Below are 15,000 nucleotides of genomic sequence, written 5' to 3'. Positions count from 1 at the left end.
GTACGAGATTCTTACCATAGGTAGGTTCAGATACAAATCATTTATATAATGAAATTAACCATACATCATCACAAAGCGTTCACTTTACTTTCGATGTTCTCATCTTAGACGTATCGAACAATCTTTAATAGTATTTTTTAAGTGTTTTAAAAAAAATGGCCCACGCTATATCAACAACTTGTTCAAGCCCCGGGTCACGCCATATACAATCTGAGAAGCAGCGGGCTAAATGTAGAACAATGCCCCTACAATAGTAGATTCCTCCACGGCTCGTATTCGTATATCATCTCCAGAATTTGGAATCAGTTACCGCCGGCAGCAAAAAATGCAGAAAACGTTCCGGCTTTTATCAATCATCTCAATACAACAAACTTTGGTGGCTACCAATGCAGTTCTTGTTATAAATGATTCTGTTATAGACATGTTGTATTTTTATCGTTTTTAACATTGTATTTTTAACGCATATTTTTAAGATTTTAATAGTATAATAATATTGCATTTTTTTAATATATAGTTTTTAAATCTTTTTTAACATGTATGTCAAACACTTTTATCATGAGCCTCTGGCTCGGGAGACTGGGCAACCACTCCCCGTGCTTTTGACGTTAAATAAATTACCTTTACCTTTTTTATCTAGGTGGATCTCCATATCCGGGAATTAACGCTCGCCAAATCGCCATGAAACTTCAAGAAGGATTCAGAATGCCAAAGCCAAAACATGTGGATAGCAAAATGTAAATACACTGTAGTTTTTGTCGTTGTTGTTGCTGTTGCAATTCTTAATTTCATTGATAAAAACACTTTTAACCTGTACCACTTTCTTACTTCAAAAATAATTTCTTTTGCGATTTCTTTCCGGGCTATGACAAAAAATGAAAACAATTTAGAACTCGTTGTCTTGTTCTTACTACACTTTAAAATCAAAGTGTGTATAAATGGGTACCGGCGAATTCAATGCTGGGGTAACCTTGCAATGGACGAGCATTTCATACAGAGGAGAGTAAATTAAAAATACTCCCGTCGCTTTATGGTTTGGAAACTGGGATAAGCTCCGGCCTTTTATGTTATACATGTTTATACCAACGTTCTGGGTTTCCGATGTCTTGTTAGGATGCATATTTTCGTATTTGATTATTTATGAACTGAGTGCAGCTCTCTAATATCGTTTTAAAATAGCGCAACTATGCTTTTTACATAATGCTTTTTTGGTTGTTTTTAATTATATTTCTGTTGATTAGATATCAGACTATGCTTAATTGTTGGGAACAAAACCCAAGTGATCGACCAACCTTTCCTAAACTAAAAGAAACGATGAAGGACATCGAGCGAAACCACAAGGTAAACACTACAGAATTCGGCGTATTTTACCAATAATGCAAATTTTAACTATAAAAAAATGTTCTATTTCACTACATGTTAGTTGGGGAACAGCGCGAAGAAGAACGCGTAGAGTATAGTATTAAACAGGGGAAGGTTCTCGACCTTTTCTTTTGCACCTGGAACACTCGACACAAAAATAATGTGGACTGAAATTTTCAATATAAGTCGTAATCAGATTCACCTTTTTATATATCCACTTAGATTTCCTAGTTGCGTACAACATCCTTGGCTTAATGAGAAGAAAAAGAATCTTAGTTCCAGTGGCTAACTTAATTTATTTCAGTTCCCAAGATGGCGCAGTCATAAAATTAGCAAAGTAGAAAAAATAACAAACGATTGGTGCGGAAGCATTAATTATCTTCGCTGCTAATTTATCTTTGTATCGCTTACGCCACGAGCTAAGAAGAACTTAGGCTGTCAGCCAACAAAAATCACTGAAAGGTTATTACACAACTAACCTGCGATATATTTTTCTGTTTCAGACATACATCAACCTTGGAGAGTATGACGACAGCTTGTACGCCAACATGGAGGATCTTACGGCCGAATAACAAGTTGTGCAAGACACGATCAGAAGCTTATTATACTTTTACTCGGGTGTAAAACTCAATCAGAAAAATCTCTATTAAAAACAGAAATAGCAGCAACCTTTAAGTCCGGGGTATAAGCCCTCTAATTTTCAGGCACATTTGTCTGCCAACAGACAACAAACAGTATTCCATGGCCGAGGCGAGTAAGCGTCCCCGTTCATCCAAGCCAACAACGTAACAAAAAATATACTTGTAATAAAATGTAGCCACTAAATAAGTGTTCAAGTAGAGCACATATCAAAACGTTTAATCACACTGGTATTTTGATTAATAACATATCACTTTTCAAAGTCTCCATACATGTCGGGTCTCTAGGTAACCAGTGTTAGCTGGTATGTTAGCGGTTATTTTACACTGTCTGTGAGAACGATGGATATAAGATTTCCAATTTAAAGTCTTTACGGAGCTGAGCTGCCTTAGGGTTTTACGGCATTTCTTTTATATGGTACTGTCAAATATATTCTCGCTAATATTATTGTAATAAGGTATTATTGTAAGTAGTACAGTAAAAACCCGCGTGTAAGAACCTAGAAATTAAGAACCTCCTGGCAGAAATTTGCTTCCTTAATACCCCAAAAGGTTCTTATATGTGGGGTTAAACTATTTTATTTATAATACAATAACTGTATTTTATCGAAAAGGATGTCTTTAGAGATCAAGAATTGCACAGGGAAGCTAAAAAATGCCAGTAAGTACCCCAAAATATAAGAACCTGTTTTGCCAAACTCTAAAAAAGCAGGTTCTTACACGCGGGTTTTTACTGTATTGTTGTTAAGATAGTGTTCCTGTAGACGTAGTGCATCTTGTAATGTGTTTTAATGAATTGAAATATACTAATGCTTAAAATATTAAACACATAATAAGTTATAGCAATCAGACACGTAATGTTGTTTTGTTGATGCACCGATTTGATCAGGAAACGTTTTGCACACTTCTCGATCGCTGCTTGATTTTAGTACTTGAATCTTGTTTTGTTTTTGCAAAAGTAAAGCTACTTCTGATGTACGCTACAATAAAAAAACTCGCATTAAAAGTAGTCAGTTTATTTTGACGACAAGTGAACTAAACTACATAACTAATTACTTAAAGAAAACAGAATATCAAGCTTATTCTTATCCATATAAAGTATGTGACTGCAAATAGAATTTTTGTCTTCTCTCCCTGTATTTTTATTACTGTAATAAATTGAGTTTTATCGGTTCTTGGGGAGGAGCCAATGATAGTTTTAACAACTACCCTCTTGGGTTGTTTGTAGGTCACATGACCTAACAAGCCATGTGCTTGCCATTCTCCCCGATTTATTTCCTGTCGAAAGAATTGCTTCGAACTCCTTCCTCCTCCCCATGTTCCGTACTCTTGTTATTGCATCATTAATTATATTATTTTTCCATACGTTTTCTTATGACTTTTGATGTTTCAATAAAAGCAGCAATGGACCTTTGCCCATAGCCATATTTGTCTAATTTGTTGTGTTCAATTTTTGTCCAGTAAACAGAGCTCAGGCAAAGCAGCAATGTGTGTGGGTGTGCGGTGGGGGGGGGGGGGGGGGGGGGGGTTCCTGGGGCAGGCATAGAAGACATAAAATGGCCTTTGAAATCTAAATCACGTTCTTGCGAAAAGCCACATTTTTGAAGACGTGACGAAAAGTATTTTCGATCATAACAACAGCACTGCCAGGAACTGAACCTTCTTCATGGTAGACATAATCAATTAATGATTCGCTTGCAGCTCGTGGATAAAAAAACCGTACGCACTTTGCGTGAAGTAATATATACAAACGCCTCGAATAAAAATCGTACGATATTTTTTGCTGTGAAAAATGTCGTACGACCAATGGCTAATACCATCTACATCTACACTTGGTTTTACAATCAGATTTTGGACAAATCTCAACAAGGAAAGTAGGTAATGGTGATTCATTCGTTTATTCAGCCACGTGCTGCTGCTTAGCTGCGTAAAACATGGTCAGGAAGTGATTGTAGTCTCAAGGATGCTAAAGATTACTATTAATGTAGAAATCAGACCTGCAGAATTCTTTGCAGTTAAGCTGGGTTAAGAATACTCCATAGCTAGTGATGATAGTGAACAATTTTTGCTTGTCGTCTCCGCAACGCCGATGTTTATTTTTTCATTCAACTTTGTAATATGTCAGTACTCATGTAATAAACAAATTACTTTATGATAAGTTCGCTTGCACAATTTTTTATTAACTCGTTGTGATAATATAACAAACTCGCTCGCTGTGTTCGCTCGTTTATTCTGTTATTGTTCCAATTCGTGAATAAAAATCGTAAAAATATATAATTGAATAGCGACTTTTTCCGCTCCTTATACTGTAAAGCATTGCCCTCAAGGGAAATGTCTGAGTCACAGAGACATATATCTAAAATAGAAATCAATGTATCCGTTTTCATGCTTTATTTCCATAGACAGAAGTAAAGAACAAAACTCTAAAGCAATATTAAACCGAACATTTAAATTAAAAAATAGCCTGCATTGTGTGTATCTAAAATAGAAATATTTCCTATTGTAATATTCCTATTTTAAACAACGCTTTATGGATGAATGCAAACGTATCCGTTTTAATGCCTTATTGCCTTGGACATAACTGAAAATAGACGAAAGTAATATTAAAGCGAACATTTACATAAACATTGACCTGCATTTTGCGCAAACAAAAAATGCATGGACTTTATCTGCGGACTTTATCTGTTCCGAGAAGCGATTAGTTGACCTGGAACTTCACCCTTCGAAAACTGTCCGCTCTTGGAAATATGCGACGTTCAACGAAAAGAGAATGTTAAACATGAAAGCAATTGTGTTGGCAATATTGCTTATCTGTTCAATGTTTAGCACAATATTGATGTACAGTGCCAGACTACTATCAAAAAACAACTTAAATTTCATATCAACAAACAAACTGAACGTAATATTCCTGAGCACTCATCGCTGAGGCTGACTCGTCCCTAGTTGTCTCTTACGACAAACTTATAATCCCGCGCCAAGAAAAATCCTGGGACGATTCAGTTGCTTATGCGTGACTTGAGAGTGACTCAAGCTACTGAAGTGTGACTATATTGAAATAAAGAACGTATTGGTTGAGTACTTTTGAGACCTGCATTTAATGCTCCCAACCCATGACATGAAAACAAGACAACAAGTTCAGTGGGAGAAAAGGGGTAAGGGGTGAAGTGCTCGAGTTGCCAATAGGAATCATGCAGAGTATTACAGGTAAGTTGGTTGGCAACGAGAGGTTGGGGACAAACACAACAACATTCCCTGGTTCCCAAGCAACTGGGGTCCTAAGACCCTTGGGAACAAACACAACAACACTCCCTGGTTCCCAAGCAACTGGGGTCCAAAGACCCTTGGGAACAAACACAACCACATTTCTGGTTCCCAAGCAACTGGGGTCCTAAGACCCTTGGGAACAAACACAACCACATTCCCTGGTTCCCAAGCAACTGGGGTCCTAAGACCCTTGGGAACAAACGCAACCGCATTCCCCGGTTCCCAAGAAACTGGGGTCCTAAGACCCTTGGGAACAAACACAACCACATTCCCTGGTTCCCAAGAAACTGGGGTCCTAATCTCCAGGACCCTTGGGAACAAACACAACAGCCAACAACAGCAACACTGGGGGCCCACTCTACAGGGAAAGCTGACCCTGTGAGGCTATGGGGCAAAAGGGCGAATTGTATGGAGCACTTCACCCCTTCCCGTGGTTTATTTACTTTAACAAAAAACAACACTTAGCTAAGATGTTCTAAACCTATCGAAGAAGATCATAAATAAAAGTCAGTAAACGAATAACAGAATGGTTGAGTTAGTATGTGCCAGCTAGACACTTAATGGAACAGTTATATCAATGTCTCGAAAAGAAGAGATATTGCTCAAGGCCAACAGCTGTAAGCTTGAGTTGGCACACAAAATGTTAACAATAGTAACATCTTAATAAGCAGACATGCTGCTTCAGTCCATAAGCTCTAAGCCTGAGTTAGCATTCAAAATGGTAACAATATAAAACCAATGTCTCTATAAGCAGACATGCTGCTTCAGTCCATAAGCTCTAAGCCTGAGTTAGCACACAAAATGGTAACAATATAAAACCAATGTCTCTATAAGCAGACATGCTGCTTCAGTCCATAAGCTCTAAGCCTGAGTTAGCATACAAAATGGTAACAATATAAAACCAATGTCTCTATAAGCAGACATGCTGCTTCAGTCCATAAGCTCTAAGCCTGAGTTAGCATACAAAATGGTAACAATAAAAAACCAATGTCTCTATAAGCAGACATGCTGCTTCAGTCCATAAGCTCTAAGCCTGAGTTAGCACACAAAATGGTAACAATATAAAACCAATGTCTCTATAAGCAGACATGCTACTTCAGTCCATAAGCTCTGTGCCTGAGTTAGCATACAAAATGGTAACAATATAAAACCAATGTCTCTATAAGCAGACATGCTGCTTCAGTCCATAAGCTCTAAGCCTAAGTTAGCATACAAAATGGTAACAATATAAAAACAATGTCTCTATAAGCAGGCATGCTGCTTAAGTCCATTAGTTCTACTGAAACAAGTAGCATGCGAAAAGGTAACAATTATGATAGTGTCTATATAAGCAGACTTTCTGCTTTAGTATATTGGCTCTGGCTAATGTGTGAAAATAATAATAATCATAATCATAATAAAGGACAACCTCTACATGGCAGTATTTGTGTGTAGAATTTTAACATTGCCTAAATGTCTACAAGTACTATGCTAGAAGAAAACCAAAGAGGGTTGGGTGGGTGGGAATTATTGTCAGAACCATTCTAGAGCTCAGAGAATTTGAAGTAAAATTAATGATGTCTAGATGAAACCGCATGGTCTTGATTGACATGATAGAATAGGGGCAATATGATTGGCCAGCCCGAAATTGCAGTACATACTGGTACAGAAGCGACTTTGACCTTTGAATGTAACGCAAGAGTGTTAGTCTTGCAGCCTATTGCGTGACAGATCTGTATATTTGACTGGGGTGCTCTTTTTACTTCTCTGATCTCACATTCATGGTTGTGGCATTAACTTAAATTTATATTACACATAAATTGGCATTAATATTCCATATAAATTCGCTTTAATGCTCCCAACCCATGACATGAAAACAAGACAACAAGTTCAGTGGGAGAAAAGGGGTAAGGGGTGAAGTGCTCGAGTTGCCAATAGGAATCATGCAGAGTATTACAGGTAAGTTGGTTGGCAACGAGAGGTTGGGGACAAACACAACAACATTCCCTGGTTCCCAAGCAACTGGGGTCCTAAGACCCTTGGGAACAAACACAACAACACTCCCTGGTTCCCAAGCAACTGGGGTCCAAAGACCCTTGGGAACAAACACAACCACATTTCTGGTTCCCAAGCAACTGGGGTCCTAAGACCCTTGGGAACAAACACAACCACATTCCCTGGTTCCCAAGCAACTGGGGTCCTAAGACCCTTGGGAACAAACGCAACCGCATTCCCCGGTTCCCAAGAAACTGGGGTCCTAAGACCCTTGGGAACAAACACAACCACATTCCCTGGTTCCCAAGAAACTGGGGTCCTAATCTCCAGGACCCTTGGGAACAAACACAACAGCCAACAACAGCAACACTGGGGGCCCACTCTACAGGGAAAGCTGACCCTGTGAGGCTATGGGGCAAAAGGGCGAATTGTATGGAGCACTTCACCCCACAAATACACGAAGTGTATTCCCCATAGACGAACAGCATGCAATATAAAATAGGTTTATATCTTTACGTCTATACAAGTATATGAGTAGATATGTAAATACAAGACTATTCAATTATCATAATCATTCCTTTTGAATGACTTGGCAAGAATTCAAAGAGTGCTGATTTCCAATTGAGAAGTTCAGATGCCTAGGAGTGACCAGAGTGTAGAAAAATTTAAGGTATTCCTGGAGGCTAAAGTGACCCTTAACAAATTGGTTCAATATTAAGCAACTTGAAATATTGTTATACCACAAAACAACAAAACAGATATGTTAATTTGTACCTTTCTCTTATTTAATACCGGTACCATAGCAAGTGTACTGAAATATATTGTTTGCACGAAGGCAGAGCAATGCAATCCGGGCCATGTGACATCAAAAAATGCCAGCCATGGTCTGATGTTATCACATACAACTTCTTCTTACAGGCTGCAGAAATTTTAATCTTGTCCATCGCAAATTACGCTCAGAGTTCACAAATATATGTGGAAGCTTCATTTCATCATTTAAAACCATGGTTCCTATCTATTTTGCAGAAAAAACAGATATTTGCAACATGAATAAAATTATTTATATATATAAATATATTGACCTTGCACTCCAGGACATCTGTTGCCAAGGAAAGGTACCATTGTTTATGCTGGTATTTCTGATTGGTTTCGCAGGTAAATGGACTCTCTTTTAAGGGACGAAATACCTTATATAGAGCAAAATTTTGTTATTTACTGCTGGAATTGCACATTGCTGGCTTGAAAAAACATGGCGGTAAGGCAGCCGGAACTCACGCAAGAATCAATCAGGGAAGAAGTTGCAAAAAAATATGGCGTATTTCAATAATTTGGATGCTTGTGACTCTAGGATGCATTCATTGTAGATACATGTAGAAATATAGCTCCTTATGATGTATCCTTCTGCTACTAGACTCGGCAGGCTTCAAATAGGTGTTATTAGGAGTACGTCATGATATGTTCGATGTTCCTTGCGTGACAAAGTAATGTATTCACTACAAATCAAGCTTTGATCTTAAAATCATCACTTTTTACTTACTATGACGTACTCTCGTAAGAAATTTTGTTCTTGTATTTTATGTCTAGGATCAAATCCTGGCTACAATTGTTCAAATCCACTTTCAATTATAACCTATTTTTGTTAAAATGCCAGTCATATTGGCATCCTTAAATACCTCGAATTCCTTGTATTAAATGAAACTGTTTACTTTTTCAGAATCCTCATTAAATGGGTCTAAATATTCTTTAAGCTGAAAAGCTTCCTTAGCTTTGAATTAAGCTTAAATTTGTCCTATTTTGACCTCAGTAACAAGGGACGAAAAAACACCACCCCAGCCTCCAGGAAAGCTAATTTTAGGTCACTCTTCCTCAACTTTGAGCAGCCAAATTATCAAAGATGTCTCGTCTACTCAGGTATTAAGACATGACTTCGATAATTCCACCGACATCTTGTAATTTCCAGCCCTTTTACGATGGTTAGTGGAAACGGCAGCCTGCAAAATGCTCGACGTTTCGTTTGTTTCCCTATTGAAAAACTCATTTATCGCCGGTCTAAGATAATGTACAATAAAATCGGCGTATACATATTTATACTTAGCTTTTAGCAAGCTCCTCGATTCTACTTGGCCAAAGGTAAACTCTGGAGAAATCCGGAGCACTTGTCAAAGTTTTCACTGACCACTTTCGGCGGGAAAGAAGGCGCTAGACGAGGCTTGAAAGACATTCGCGACGGCTTTGACTCTTGTTGACTTTTCTCCGGCTTGACAAGAGAGTAGCATTTTCCAGTTGAGAAAATTGTCTTGTCTTTAATGATCACATAGTCTCGGGTAAACGGAGGCACGGTGTCTCCCAACACCATAGTGTTTTTCCTGTACTGTCGACAGTTTTAGCCGCGGTTTGGAGACCACAGGACCTTGAAGCCGATTCGAGAGAGTGACAATATTCCGGCAGAGGCAATCTCTTTTTTGTGCATAAGTTCCTCGGTTGCTGGACCGGATACCTGTTATTACTGGATATCGCCGGTTGAATTCATAGCTATTCATCAACACGAAGCCTTCGACAACGCATCAGCGGCATATTTATCGTCGAACAGCGGAATAAAATGTGTAAAACTGGAACGTAGTTCGTGGCAGAAACCAGGATAACTTTCAAAGTACTGATGATCGATGTTGAAGCAAAAACAATCGAAGTGTATCACAGCGACTAATTATTGTCAGAACCATTCTAGAGCTCAGAGAATTTGAAGTAAAATTAATGATGTCTAGATGAAACCGCATGGTCTTGATTGACATGATAGAATAGGGGCAATATGATTGGCCAGCCCGAAATTGCAGTACATACTGGTACAGAAGCGACTTTGACCTTTGAATGTAACGCAAGAGTGTTAGTCTTGCAGCCTATTGCGTGACAGATCTGTATATTTGACTGGGGTGCTCTTTTTACTTCTCTGATCTCACATTCATGGTTGTGGCATTAACTTAAATTTATATTACACATAAATTGGCATTAATATTCCATATAAATTCGCTTAAAAAAGCAGCGGCAGAACTTGTTCCTCGAGTGGACCTGACAACAACATTTACGAGTAGGCAATGACTTTTTTTCACAAACTGATGATGGGTGAAAACTTCCTTTCGTTATGCTACCTCTTACATGTAATCGTGTTGATGCTTCCGCATTCAGGTACGTTTAAGAGATTTCAGTTTCGTTCTGAGTGGGAAAGTTATTTTACAATTTTAGATAAGAGTAACAGTAGCGTCCTTTATGTTTAAAATCATGAGCAAGGCCTTCAAGATAATTACAAAATAAACAGAGGCAACATTGTAGGGATTTATAGCAAGACAGGGCAACACGCCTCACTGAGGAGTTTGACTAAGATTGAATAATTTACGACAGTTGCCTCAGTGTTTATCGAGCACAAAGACCTATTTGAGGGACGTTCACATTATACTTCTTAGATCGACAAAAAAACTCAAAACGGAACGATAAGTGGAGGAAACGGACGTTCAGTTGTGAAAATATGAATGACAGACATGATTGCGTGATATTACGACTGCTGTACGGTTACAGCAAATAACCTCAGCCATACTTGTTATGCATCAAAATTTGGCATTAAATTTTACTACGAAAGTCGACATCATAAGGATCGCAGGCTCACAGCGTGACTAATTGTTGGTAAATATAAGAATTTGTATGGACCTTTATGTATACCTAGAATGGTTGAGCCGAATTTCCACTAGTTTTACTTTTGGTTCACCTTTACTTTAATACTGAAATGAAGAACTTTGCTACCAGGGTGGTAGTATATTCGACATGCAACTTGAAACTCGTTGACATAAGACTCGTTCACATTAATTTTTTTGACTAAAAAAACAATGAGCCTATAGTTATATTCTTTTAAGCGCATGCTATCAAAACAATTCAAAGCCATCAATATAGAAGCTAGGCAGCTGAACAGCCAATCAAAATGCCTATGGAATTGCATGTTTCTTCCTTGGCTTGAAGAAGGCAGTTAATTTTGTAAGAGTTGTCAGGCAACGTATCGAACACATAGGCTACAGGGCCGGCAAGGAGGGGAAGAAGCGCTTGCTTTGTTAAGTAGCAGAAGCAGCATGTTTTACATGTTAAAAAACAAGGATGTTGTATCCAAGGAGCAGTGAGAAAATACTATTTGGTCTTAAACCATTTAGACCATGCTGCCCATGAGTAGTTGAGCTGGCCAAAAAACGAGCCTAAGCGGGAAGTACTAAGAAAGTCGTTTGGACAGTAGAAACCGCGGAATTTGTTTGTTGTTGATGTCCCATTGCTCGTAACCAGTATTTTAATACCTTTTAAGGCATTAAAAAAGGTCGATTTCGGGCATCCTCGTCGCCAATTTGATATCATAATAATATAGTTAATTATATTATTCAATGTTGTTCTATCCATTGTCTAATTGCAAGTCGCCATTGAAACTGTAAATGGCACCAATGGCTATTTCGTGACATCTTTTCACGACGTCAATACGTGCATGTGATGTCATAAATTGGAAATATTTTAAAGCGCCTGACATGCTCGACTGATCATTTTGTGCGACTTTCCGAGAATATTATCAAAATCTATTGACCTTAAATTAACAAAATGCAAACAATATCAGATATATATATTATGTATACGGTACATTGAATCAGGACCCTAACTAGCAAGAGGCAAGACGAGGCACTTGCCTCGTCTTGTTTTTAACCCAAAATTAAAAACAAAATACGTTTAGTTGGGAAAATAATCCCTGGACAGTGGAACAACATTGATTATTTTTCAAGAAATACTTTATGAAAATTGTTTAAAAAGAGTATCAGAGCTTCTAGTTCTCCAAATTTCCTGGAGGCCATGCCTCCAGAACCCTCTAGCATGATCTTGCCTCGTCTATGCCAAAATGACTTGTGATTGGACTGCTCTGAAGCCGTCCTACCGACATCTACCCTCGCGTATATAGAAAATGAGAAACGCTTTAATGGTTTCATGTTGCCTTTCTATCCGGCCATTTCTAGAAGGAGTTATAAAGTTCAACTTGGAGCCTTCTGATCCAAGTTATGCTAGGAAGGGAAGCAATGCCAGACTTGTGTGGGACTACAATGTGGATGATAAACAAAAGGAGCTACTGGGCATTGGTTTTTATGTGCTAGTCTCTAATCGTCCGTTTCTTGGGATGCTAGTACAATTTAAAAATGGTACTGTTGCAGAACGTTCAAAATTACCTGCTGCTTACAGAGGAAGAGTAAGGATGGAAGGAAATGCTTCTCTTATCATTGAGAATGTATCTGCTCAAGACAACACCAGATTTATGTGCAGGCTATATGCCGAGCTTGGTGCAGACCACGAGAGCGTAGTTCAACTGATTGTAACAGGTACATATTCTACAATATACATAAATGAAAATGGGTTTTCAACCAGAAATAAATGTTTTGTTTCTTTGTCTAAACAGGATAACAAAAGTACAGTTGTTGGTTGTTTAATTAAAATATTTACAACTATAGATAAAATATGTTGTTAGAAATACTTAATAAATCAACCAGTGAAAACCATTGATTTTCTTACTTAAACCCTTGAGTTCCGATTGTAACATAGGTTGTCCACGAGAGATCTCCATCTTCCCCTGTCCCTGTCCATTTCTACTTGGTTCCAGCTCAGTCCAGCTTGTTGTACTTCAGCCTCCCTTGATATTGTTCATTTTGTTTTCGGTTTTCTTTGGTTCCTTTATCTCTGAGGTGCCTTCGAAAATCATGCCTGGTCACACAGCTGGCAGTGGGCTTTCTCAGCATATGACCTAGCCAGTGCCATTTCCGTTTTCTGACTTACAGGTGGAAATTTGTTCTTCTTCGGACTTCCATAGACATCTTTCAGAGATTTCTCGGTTTTTCCTGCTATGGAATTCGGAGAATATGCCGAAGACAATGATTGACGAATCTTATTGTTGGCAGCTTTGGTCGCAATCCTGATCTCACATGCAGGCAGAAGAACACTCTTCACATAAGTAGTGATGATTCTAAGCTTGTCTTCACTAAGAATGCACGTGATTTCCAAATTTTCCTTATGATATGGAATGCAGTTATGGTCTTCCCGATTCTTGTTTCCATGTCCCCCTTCACTTGAGACAATGTTGAAAGATAGATGACCGTTTGATGTCTTGGATTTCTTCTTTTTTTAATGGTGAAGCCAAATCCGTCGTTTTCCTGGTTCAATCTCAAGCTCTTCGTCTTTTGGATGTTATTCTTTAACTTAATTATTGCAGACATCTATCTTATGCTTTTGAGCTTCTGCATAATATCACAGTGCCGTTGAAACAGTAGTGTTAGGTCATGTGAGAAATCAATGTTCTCGAGGTGCTTTGACAATAACCAGTGAATATGATGCGTCTACCTTGACATTTTTCCCTTCAGGATCCAGTTCATGGCTAACAGAAATAACAAGGGGGCATCCATCCGTAGGCATCCCTGTTGTACTTAAACAGTACTGGGAATGGGTTTATTAGCTGTACAAGCTACTCTGAAATTCGAGGATAAAAAAATGATGATGACGATGATGAATGTATTACCACGGGTGACGTGGCATGTTGATGGCTCGAAGGCCAGTCAGATCATTCTGATTCCGATTTAATTATCTTATAACTTTCGAGAACGAGACAAGTTTGGACCATGATTCGCCAAAAGCCCGTTGATTTGAGATCTCAACCAATGACATGGTCATTTTAGCTGTTTGCCTCTTACATAAGTAAACGAACAAAAGAGCCTAAGCCAAACCATAAACCTTTCTAAGCGCTAGTCAGGACGTTCATTTTATTGCAGAAGTACCAGTCTTCAGCCCATCGTCAATAAACGGAAGTTACATTGAGGGATCCTAAGTCAATATCAGTTGTACAGCGACTGGAAAGCCCGACCCGGAAGTATCAAGGATACGAAATGGACAAATTAAAAAATTCGGACGGAAAACAGCAAATTTGAACTTCGACAGAATTACCAGGACCGACGATGGAATGTATACCTGCACGGCGAACAACTCAGCAGGGACGAAAACTCTTATTGAAACGCTGGTAGTTCGTTGTGAGTGTGAAATCATTTAATTCCCATTTGTAATAGATCAGCATTACTCAGCAAACATATTTAAGCACATTCTTAAACGTGCCTTCCTTTTCAGACATTCGATACAAGAAAAATCAATGAGGGAGACGTCACCTTTTGTCATTATGCCTCCCTTTTTTTTCTTGAATACGCGGTACGTCGTCACACTCAAGAAGGGCCAACATTATAAGTTTAGTCATTAAAACTAACAAATATGGAGAAAAACTCTTACCATAAGTTTTGCGTTTCATTTTAATTAGACAATTAATACAAGCAAAATCAGTGATAAACGAAGAGAGCGTTTCCTTTTTTCCATTACGTTTTTACTAAACGAATTTAAGCAAATGTAAACGAATATTCATCTTTCCATTCATAGACCCGGCAAAAATACTTAACATTACTTTATCAGCTGCTAGTTCTTTGATTGGTCAGACAGTGACGTTGAAGTGTGTGTCAGATGGTGTTCCTACACTAACACTCACCTGGTATACAAACCTGATAGAAATGAACTAAACACAGTCACAGCTAAAGAAAGCACAATAGACGTGACGATAAATTCTAAGCAAGATTTTGGTGAATACAAGTGTGTCGCTAACAATGGCCTTGATCCTTTAAACGACGCTTCCGTATTCCAGCGACAGATAGGTATGTGTATCAAAATATTGTTGATTGGT

At 38.4% G+C, this 15,000-nt stretch overlaps 2 protein-coding genes across 4 annotated transcripts in view; both read left to right on the top strand.

Annotated features, from left to right (window-relative positions):
- The window catches only part of LOC144664191 (uncharacterized), a 24,281-nt gene extending 20,863 nt beyond the window's left edge, over nt 1-3,418 (top strand). Inside the window, exons 17-20 of the mRNA XM_078525302.1 lie at nt 1-20; nt 638-734; nt 1,239-1,338; nt 1,863-3,418. The exon at nt 1-20 is cut by the window's left edge and continues 21 nt beyond it. Of these exons, the coding sequence (XP_078381428.1) occupies nt 1-20; nt 638-734; nt 1,239-1,338; nt 1,863-1,931 (286 nt within the window). The 3' untranslated portion in view covers nt 1,932-3,418. The remainder of the gene's footprint in view (nt 21-637; nt 735-1,238; nt 1,339-1,862) is intronic.
- The window catches only part of LOC144662794 (uncharacterized), a 195,612-nt gene that overhangs the window by 16,269 nt on the left and 164,343 nt on the right, over nt 1-15,000 (top strand). The window lies entirely within an intron of this gene.

The sequence above is a fragment of the Oculina patagonica genome, chromosome 8 (assembly GCF_052425735.1).
Source record: "Oculina patagonica isolate OP01 chromosome 8, crgOcupat, whole genome shotgun sequence".
NCBI lineage: Eukaryota > Metazoa > Cnidaria > Anthozoa > Scleractinia > Oculinidae > Oculina > Oculina patagonica.
Note: the sequence above shows the minus strand (reverse complement) of the source record. Positions and strands in the feature narration are given on the sequence as shown.